At 43.7% G+C, this 10,082-nt stretch overlaps 1 protein-coding gene across 1 annotated transcript; it reads left to right on the forward strand.

The window, feature by feature from the left end:
- The first annotated feature begins 268 nt into the window (after positions 1-268).
- Positions 269-10,082, forward strand: LOC100753016 (intelectin-1a). Its single transcript, XM_035445342.1, has 7 exons — positions 269-326; positions 1,609-1,707; positions 3,475-3,722; positions 4,050-4,208; positions 4,682-4,802; positions 5,778-5,881; positions 9,933-10,082. Exons 1-7 carry the CDS (start codon positions 269-271, stop codon positions 10,080-10,082), a joined length of 939 nt encoding a protein of 312 aa, XP_035301233.1.

The following is a 10,082-nucleotide window of genomic DNA, read 5'->3' on the forward strand; positions in this document are numbered from 1 at the left end:
ACCACACTAGAGTCTCTGCAGAAAGAGACTCCACAGCTGGCAAGACTCAACTCAGACTCCACTCTGAGTTTCTGTCCAGGTATGGAGGGGAAGGCAGTTGCTGTCAATGGAACAAGGAAAGTAGACTCCAGCTCAGGGAGCAGAGAGGTGAGGAGTTTAAGGAAAGGAAGGAGCCTTTAAGTAGGACTGGATAGGAGCTGAAACTGGGATGAGAGAAAAAGGTGGTTTGAATAGAGAGTGACTTTTATCTTTCTTTCCCTAGATGACCATGAGCAAACTCTGCTTGCTGCTGTTTCTCATCGTGGCCACCATAGGCTGCACTGCAGGTGAGTCTTACTACAGGACCCAGCTTCCTCAAGTCACCTCTAGATTTAAAGACAGTCAGCACTAGACTGGGTTACTTCCATGACCTGGGTCTCTGAGGGCCAGAAAACATGCTTTTGTTATTGTTCTTGTTGTTTTCTTGTTGTTTTTCAAGACATGGTTTCTCCATGTAGCCCTGGCTGACCTGGAACTGGATTGTAGACCAGGCTGGCCTCAAACTCAGAGATCTACACCCTGAATACTGTAATTAAAGAAGTCAGTCACCACAACTTGTCCAATCATGCCTTTTTTAAAATTATAATTATTTTTAATTAAATATGATGCATTGTTTTCCCATTTGTTTTCCTCCTTCCAACTTTTTCCAATTATACTTCCCAATTCAACACAAAAATAAAGGCCTCTTTGTGTTTAATTGTGGGGATATATGTATGTAATTATGCATAACTTCCTGGACATGTAAATACAACCTCGTCCATCCCCCAGAGATGATTCCACTGAGATGTAGGCTGGATGCTGATATCCTCTTGGAGGAATTGACCAGTGGCAGTGAGATTGTTGAGAATGCCCTGGTACAGATTCTGTACCTGTGTGTAGCTCTAGGGGAACTTCTGTAAGAACTGTGTCCATCCTAGTCTCCCCCTATGCTTAGGACCTAGGCCTTGGCATTTCAATGTCTGATTTGTGTCCAGACAAGGTTGTATTCAATTCAGCTCTCTACAGGAGATCAATATTATTTTTAAATGAACAATTCCTCTTCACTGCTGTTTTAATGTCTTTAAGGAAAAGGACAAAACTTTAAAAGCCATCTTACTTTATCTCCACATGAAAATCTTTCTCAGCTTGATATGAGACACTAAGGAACTGAGGCTAAGCACAGTACATGCAATCCAAAAATACTTGACCTGCAGCTACTTACACCTGAGTAGCTCAGACCCCAAAGCTCTCATTGATTTCCATGTTTCTAGGTTCTCAGAGGACTTTGTAGGGTTGAGGCCGGTTCGAAAGGCTTTCTATTCCATGGTCTCTTGGTCAAGCCTCTGCACTGTCAACCTCGCTATCCATTTTTCAGGCACATTAGGGTCCCTGCATTTCTTCTTCCTACAACTGAGCTTCACTTTATTCTCCTTTTTCAGAACTTTGGGAAGAAAGTTCTCCACCTTCAAACCTTCTCTTCCTAATTGGAAATCTTGTTGATTCTCAGAGGGAGGCTTTGGGAAGTCATTAGGATGAATGACAAGGGGAGGCTGGGTGTCCCATGAGAGTGAAACTCTGCATCTTCTCTAGCTAAAGAAAACCTGGATGCCAACAGATGGGACAATCCTGCGTCTTCCTCTCTGTCCAGAAGCTGCAAGGAAATCAAACAGGAGATGACTGGGGCACAAGGTAAGTGATGAAGCATTTAAAGAATTCACTGTAATCAAAACACTTCAAAACCAAAAGCAGAGGACAAAAAGCTCCACGCCAGTCTGGGGAGATCCTATCTCAAAATACAAACAAATAACCCAGTTAGGAAATCAGGATTTTGTCCTCTGGATCAGGTTTTCTTTTTTGATATAAAAATGTAGTAGAGCCAGACAGTAGTGGCACATGCTTTAATCTCAGCACTCTTGAGGCAGAGTCAACCAGATTTCTGTGAGTCAAACCAGCCTGGTCTACAGAATGAGTTCCAGGGAGGTAGGCCTGGTACACTGAGAAACCCTGACTCAAAACAAAAAAGCTGATAGAATGTACATGGCAGATAAAAATTGCACTTAACCAATTTGAAGGGTTTTCAGAGTCAATAATGACTTTCACAATAGAAGGAATCACCACTATCCATCTCCAGAAAGATAAAGTCTATAGCCACAAAATAAAAAATTCCTGTATTCCATGTGAGCTGCTATCCTGTTGCCTACTTCTATGAATCTGTCAATTCTTGTTACCTCATATGAGTAACCTGCCTTATTTCAAGGGCATGCTTCAAATCTCATATGTGTTGTAGAACAGTAAATTTATTTTTAAAACATTTATTGTGGTGATATAATATTTTGATTTATTAAAGCTTGCCGGAAGATTCAGAAAGCAAAGTCAGCCACAAGCCATAGAAACCAGGCATACACCTTTAATCCCAGGACTCAGGATTAAGAGGTAGACTGATAGTTCAAGGCCACACTGACTACACAAAATTGATCCAGTCCTAAAGATACACACTCAGACAAAGGTGAACTCAGCACCTGGGATCACATGCCACTAATCCCAGCATTAGGGAATTATATAAGACAGGAGCAGGGTCTCAGAGCTGTGATTCAGTCTCAGAAGACTCTAGCCACTTTGCAGTCTGAGTGAAACTGAGGAGCAGTGCAGTTGGGAACAGTTCTATGATCAACACTTTTGTCTGAGCTGAGGTAGAGGTAAGAGCTAGTAGCTGGCTGCTTTGTTTTTCTGATCTTCAACTTGAAACTTGATCCCCAAAATCTGTCTCTGGATCTTTGATTATTTCCTGCTACAATATCTTGTTATGTCTGTGTTTCGGAATGTGAGGATGTGTGTGCAGATGCGTGCAGAGTCTAGAAGAGTCCATCTAGTTTTCAGAAGCTGGAGTGACAGGCACCTGTACACTGCCAAGTGTTAGTGCTGTGAGCCTGCCTCAAGTCCTCTGCTAGAGCAGTACTTGCTCTTAAAAATTGAGCCATTTCTCCAGCCCACCTCACTATTCTTGCTCTATTGGATATACAGGAATGTATATAATGTATATTCTACATGGTAGGTAGCACATGATAAGGCTTATTCCTTTTTCTGTAGAGAAATGCTAGGCTTGTTTCTTACTGTCAGGTCTTGTGACAAGAGCTGTAACAAACATGAATGTACATATCCGAGTCCCTGTTCCCAGTTCTTTGGGTATCTACCTAGTGGAGCTGTTAAGTCCTTTGATAATACTGTGTTTAACTTTAGAACAAAAACATCACTGTCACTTTGGGTAATTCTGTGTTCTGCCTCAGTCACAGACACTTGGCTTTCTGAACTCAGGCACATCCCCAGGGACACCTGTGATAGGACACTCAGGGTATGAGGCATTAGCCATGTTTGTAGTTTCTAGAGCCATTCTGCTGCTGGAGCAGAGATGGACAATGAGCCTGCACACAGGAGACTGTGAACTGGTTCTCTCTACAGATGGTCTCTATTTCCTCCGCACGGAGAATGGTGTCATCTACCAGACCTTCTGTGACATGACCACTGCAGGTGGTGGCTGGACCCTGGTGGCCAGTGTGCATGAGAACAACATGTATGGGAAGTGCACAGTGGGCGATCGCTGGTCCAGTCAGCAAGGCAACAGAGCAGACAGCCCAGAGGGGGATGGCAACTGGGCCAACTACAACACCTTTGGGTCTGCAGAGGGGGCCACAAGTGATGACTACAAGGTTGGTACACTCTGTAGCCACCTGGGAGAGCATGAGGATGTGAGTGTAGATCAAGCGTGCCAGGGAGAGGGTGGAAGGTTGCCCTTCAACATAGGGATGAGGAAGGGAAAATACTTATCTTGAATCTCAACATCATCAATGGGCTTTTAGGTAAGTGGGGCCCTTTTAGGTGGGGCCATTGTCACTGGGAATGGGGCCATCTGAGCATGGCTGGCCATCTGTCCCCCTGGAGCCCAGAGACATCAGCTGTGCTGAGGACTGTGCATGTGGGTCTTTCCTTAGTGAAATCTCCTGGTCAGGTCAGGCTCAGTGTTGGTTGCTTTCCAGAACCCTGGCTACTTCGACATCCAGGCTGAGAATGTAGGTATCTGGCATGTGCCCAACAATAGCCCCCTGCAAAATTGGAGGAACAGCTCCCTGCTGAGGTACCGCACCTTCACTGGCTTCCTGAAATACATGGGCCATAATCTGTTTGGCCTGTACCAGGTACTTGAGACTGCTAGCTGAGGCTGCTTTTCATGGGTGTGGAGAGAGAGGCAGGTGTTGGAGGTTGGGTGGGTGGTGCCCCATGTTTTCCTAATTCTAAGTGTAATGCGCCAAGATAGGCAAAATGTAGGGGTATGTGGAAAAGAGAGGAGAGAAGTAGGGAGGGAGAAGAGAAAGGGAAGGGAAGGGGAGGGAAGGGGTGGGAAGGGAAGGGAAGAGAAGAGAAGAGAAGAGAAGAGAAGAGAAGAGAAGAGAAGAGAAGAGAAGAGAAGAGAGGAGGAGAGGAGGAAGGAATGGGGGGAGAAACCTAGGGTGTCAGAGAGACACAGACAAAAGAAATGATCCTTTCTTATCTGACTGGTTTGCAACCATCTCAGTTACTGCACAAATTCTGTGTTTCTCCCTGCAGGACAGTGTTCCTGGGATTGTCAAAGCTGTATTTCCTATGCAGTGACTTCTTTTGTTCCTTCTAGAGATACCCAGTGATATATGGAGGAGGGAAGTGTTGGACTGACAACGGCCCTGCATTGCCTGTGGTCTATGACTTCGGTGATGCTCAGAAGACAGCCTCTTATTACTCCCCCGACGGCCAGAGTGAGTCTTTTTGTTTGTTTGTTTGTTTTGTTTTGTGTTTTGTGTTTTGTTTTTTGTTTTTTCTTTTTTAAGACAGGGTTTCTCTGCGGCTTTGGAAGCTGTCCTGGAACCAGCTCTTGTAGACCAGGCTAGTCTCGAACTCACAGAGATCCCCCTTCCTCTGCCTCCCAAGGGCTGGCACAGTGAGTCTCTAAGTCTCCTCTGAACCTTCTGCAGGACATGTGATAAATTCAGTTATGATAAGTAACAGTCATTTACTGTCCACCACAGCCTGATTCTCTTCTCTGAATGTTGTGTTTTGTTTCAGTTCATTCAATTGATTCTGCTTGGGCTCTCAACTATCACTAACCCATTTTACAGCTTAGGAAACTGGAGCACTGAAGGTCCAGCAACTTGCCTGAGAGCACAGGGCATAAGCAGGAGAGTCAGCATTTGCACTGGGGATACATGATTCTAGAATCTACTCTTTGAAACCCACTGTCAGTCAGACAAACCAGGTCCCTGTGCACAGAGCTGAACAATAGAAAAAAAACGGAGTTTTATTTCATTTGTGAGGAATGGCTTTATGTGGTTTAACATAAACACAAGTGTGGTACATACTCTTTATAAATGCTATGCCTGTGCTGTATAATTCAAAGCTCTTCTTATTTGTGCTCTAGATGTAACCCTTTAAAAGTTAGCAAGATAAATATAAACAGGACCAGAATGAATGCACTTGCTAACTGCTGTAACAAACCCTTGGAGGTACTCAGTAGAGACCTTCTTGTCCCATAAGTTTCTCTATTCAAACTCTGGCAGATGGGAACCTTTTCTCAAGGACTGGCTCTTGGGGTCTGGGGATGTGAATAGATGAAGCTCCCCCAGTGGGTCTGATATTTTAGACTGTTTATCCTGGAACTGACACCACCAAACTCAGGTCTTGCAGCTATTTCCAGCATGTTCCTTGAATGTTTTTTTTCTGTCCCTTGTTTTCAGATGAATTCGCTGCAGGATACATCCAATTCAGAGTGTTTACTAATGAGAGAGCAGCCAATGCCTTGTGTGCTGGAATTAAGGTCACTGGATGTAACACCGAGCATGTGAGTCTGTGTAGTGACAAAAGACGCTCACAAATAAGACTGAGGTTGCCAGTGTGTATCTGTGAATATTGAGTATGGTAGACTGTCCTTTTAGTGTGTGTACGTGTATAAGAGTGTGACCCTTCCCCTTATCTTGCTTCGACTCGGAGATCAGAACTTCTGTCTAGACACAGATACCCTCTCTTGTGAAGACCATAGTCAACATTACAAACTCCTAATGCACTGTTGCTGTTTGCTTACATATTAGGATAAAACACTCAGTTTCCTGGAATGAGGGTGACATTGTATTCATGAAGTCTGGTACAAGCCTATGGAGGCTGAGATTGTTATAGAGTCACCAGGTATTGTCACTCTCCACCTGGAATTTAGCTTTTAGAGTGAAACATATCATTTCCATCCCTTTCCAGGGCGTGTACAGATGTCATTATGTCAAGGGTTACTAGGAGAATCCTGGACATCTGGTAGACCTCACCCAGGCCATCCTCTTTAGTATAACAAGGAATTTCTCTCTTTGGATGTTGTAATATCTACTAACTTCCAAGGCAGGTGTAATCAGCTCCACTGTAGCAACCTGATGTCCTCTGAGCCTGGGATCATTAGACTCATATTGTTTTGTTTTGTTTTTAATAATTTGTGACCAAAGGCAGGTTGAAGATGGAGCCCTTTTATTGCCACAGTAAAAGTTGTAACAAGTTAACATGGTCTGGCCAGGATGGTGGTGCACATCTTTAACACTCGTGGTAGAGACAGGCAGATCTGTGTGAGTTTGAGGCTACCCTGGTCTGCATAGTGAGTTCCAGATCAACCAGACCCACAGAGTAAGACCCTGTCTCAAAAAAATAGCATGTTCTCTTGGGATCCAACTATCCCTAAAGTAACAGTCTGAGAAAAGGGTCCTCGGCTCCTGGAAGGTGATCCTGAAGATCTCAGTGTCCATTCACTCCTCAGTCATTAGCTTGTCCTTCACCTAATCAAGATGAGGCAGCTTTGCTGTCAAGGAGGACCTTGGAACTGTGATGAGAAATGATGAAATGGAGGAGAGCATGTGGTGTTGAAGGAGTAGCAAACTGCTTTCAATTTTGGTGTATAGGATGGATGTGGGATACAGGAAGAACTCATTCTGGAAATATGGACTAGATCAGGAAACAACTTTTACATCACACCAATGGGTTTTGTACTGTATAAATTATGAATGCCACTGCAATGTTTTAATGGGCACATAAGATTGATGTGAGCATTCTTTTATTTTTCAAAGATGACACTGGTAGCCTAGAGGTGACAGATTCCAATGGAAGAAAGAGTAAGCATGAGGAAATAAGTATTGAAATGGTTTCTGTGGTCCAAATGAGAGCCTGATTAACTATGATAGAAATTTTGGGGAGGGTGGGCAGGAATGTATTCCAAAGTTTTTAAATTTATTAATAGTTGAATACAGATAATGGGAGTAGAATACATTTTGAATAATTCCATGGTTTTCATTTGAGTAGGTGAATATCAAGTAGTGGGCCAAAATGTCTGGATGCTGAATATGTTTGTGATCAAGAGGGGATATATAGTTGTTTTATGCTGGGTTGTTAAAACACTTGTTTGATTTTATTTGTATGTGTGTTCAAGTGATCACAAAGGACATTGGATCCCTGAGATTTGGAGTTAAAGTCTTTTGATTAGGTGCTGGGTTCTGACACAGATGCTGGGATCTGAACTTTGGTTTTCTGATAGAGAAATAAGATGTCTTAACTTTAGAACCATCTCTCCAGCCCCCAAACTACTAGCTTGTTTGAGTGGGATTTTATTTTGTCTTGTTTCAGATGTATTTATTTAATTTGATCTGTATGATTGCTTAACCTGCACATATATGTGTGTATTGCTTGAGTTCCTGGTGTCCTGGAGCCAGAATAGGGCATTCTATGTCCTGGAACTGGACTTACAACAGTTGTAACCCCCATATGGGTTCTGGGATCCAAACCTGGTCACCTGCAAGAGCAGCAAGTGCTCTTAATCACAGAGCTATCTGTCAGCGCCAATGTTAAATGCTTTGATCACTGAGTAGTGATTCTAAATGGTAGTACAATCTTTAATCCTTAAGCTTAAAGATATCTGGGTTGGAAATAGGGATTTTAAGTCATTAGCGAATTGTTCACAACTAAACCTTAAAGGGGTAACACAAAGTATAATAGAGTTGTAAATGTGTCCCCTCTGGGAAGTAGCACTTAAGAAATTCATAAAGCTGGTGGAAGTGGAAGCAGACACCCACAGCTAAACCTTGAACTGAACTGAAATCTAGTTGCAGAGAAGGAGCAGATGAGCATAGGGGTCCATACCAGGCTGATGAAACCCACAGAAACAGCTGAGGGGGAGCTCATGGTTCCCAGACTGATAGCTGGGAAACCAGCATGGGACTGATCCAGACCCCCTGAATGTGGGTGTCAGTGAGGAAACCTTGGAAATCTATGGGGCCCCTTGTAGTGGATCAGTACTTATCCCTAGCATAGGAGTGGACTTTGGGAGCCCATCCCATATGGAGGGATACCCCCTGAGCCTAGACACAAGGGGGTTGGCCTAGGCCCTATCCCAAAGGATATGACAGACTTTGAAGACCCCCTACGGAAGGCTTCACCCTACCTGGGGAGCAGAAAGGGTATGGGATAGGTAGGGTTTTAGTTGGGGGCAGGGGAGGAGGGGAGGGCGAGGGACCTGAGATTAGCATGTAAAATAATCTTCTTTCTAATAATAATTTTTAAAAAAAGAAATTCATGAAGGAAAAGTCTAGCCAGAGAATCTGAGAAAAAAGGTTCAGAGAAGTTGAGGGAAAGGTAGGAAGAGACAGTGAGGCCATTAAAGCCGATGGAGAGTGGTTTTATGGATCAAATAGAGCCATATTGCCAGTGGAGAGTCTGAGAAGGGGTGAAGAGTCCACTGAACTTGGCTATTATGTTGACTCTAGCCCTATCAGCTATATTAGTCAGTTTTTTCCTCTGTGATAACTGAGAGATATGGGAAGTATGTGCTGCATAGTTTTATGACAACTTAACACAAGCTATAGTCATCTGTGATGAGGGAACCTCACTTGAGGAAATGCCTCCATGAGATGAGGCTGTAGGCAAGCCTGTAGAGCATTTTTTTAATTGCTGATTGATGAAGAAGGGCCCAGCCCATTGTGGGTGGTACCACCCCTGGACTGGTGGTCCTTATTTCTGTAAGAAAACAGGCTGAGCAAGCCATGAGGAGCAAGCCAGTAAGCAGAACCCCTCCATGGCTTCTGTGTCAGTTCCTGCCCTGTTGAATTTCTGTCCTGACTTTCTTCAATGATGAATAGTGATGTGAAAGTTTAAGCCAAATAACCCTTTCTTCCCAAGTTCCTTTGGCCATGATGTTTCATCACAGCAATAGTAACCCAAACTAAGACAAAGCACTCTGCTGGCTTGATGGTTTCTGAAATTTTAACCCATGGTTATTTGGCTCTAAATCCATAATGGGCCAGATAAATCATTCAGGAAAGACATATCAGAGCAATATGGCTCACTTCATAGCAGCAAGGAGCCAAGAAAGATCAGGAAATGCCAGGGGAAGCTACCTTTTAAGACCTGTCACTCACACCTTCAGTAATCTATTTCCTCTAACCAGACACTCTTTTCCACAGCACCACCACGTCCCAATGGTCAGTTCAAAATGATGACTCCAGGGGCTGGAGAAATGGCTCAGTGGTTAAGAGCACTTGGCTGTTATTCCAGAGGACCTGGGTTCAATTCCCAGCATCCACATGGCAGCTCACAATTGTCTGTAATTCCAGTTCCTGGGGATCTGACACCAATGCACATAAAATAAAGTTAAATAAATTATTAAAATAAAAAATTGATGACTCCATTAGTGATTAACTAACTGATGAAGGCAGGGTCCTCATATTTAATCTCTTCTCCCAAAGCTCTGCCTCTGAATATTACTTACACTGGGGACCAGGTCTTTAGTACATAACACCCTTTGGATGGGCACTACATATCCAAACCATGACCTGCTGACCTCTCATTGCTCCTTCCTCCTCCTTGTTTTCCAGCACTGCATCGGTGGAGGAGGATACTTCCCAGAAAGCGACCTACAGTGTGGCGACTTCTCTGCATTTGACTGGGATGGATACGGAACTCACAGTGGGTACAGCAGTAGCCGGGAGATAACTGAAGCTGCTGTGCTTCTCTTCTACCATTGA

This window comes from Cricetulus griseus, chromosome 5 (genome assembly GCF_003668045.3).
Source record: "Cricetulus griseus strain 17A/GY chromosome 5, alternate assembly CriGri-PICRH-1.0, whole genome shotgun sequence".
Lineage (NCBI taxonomy): Eukaryota > Metazoa > Chordata > Mammalia > Rodentia > Cricetidae > Cricetulus > Cricetulus griseus.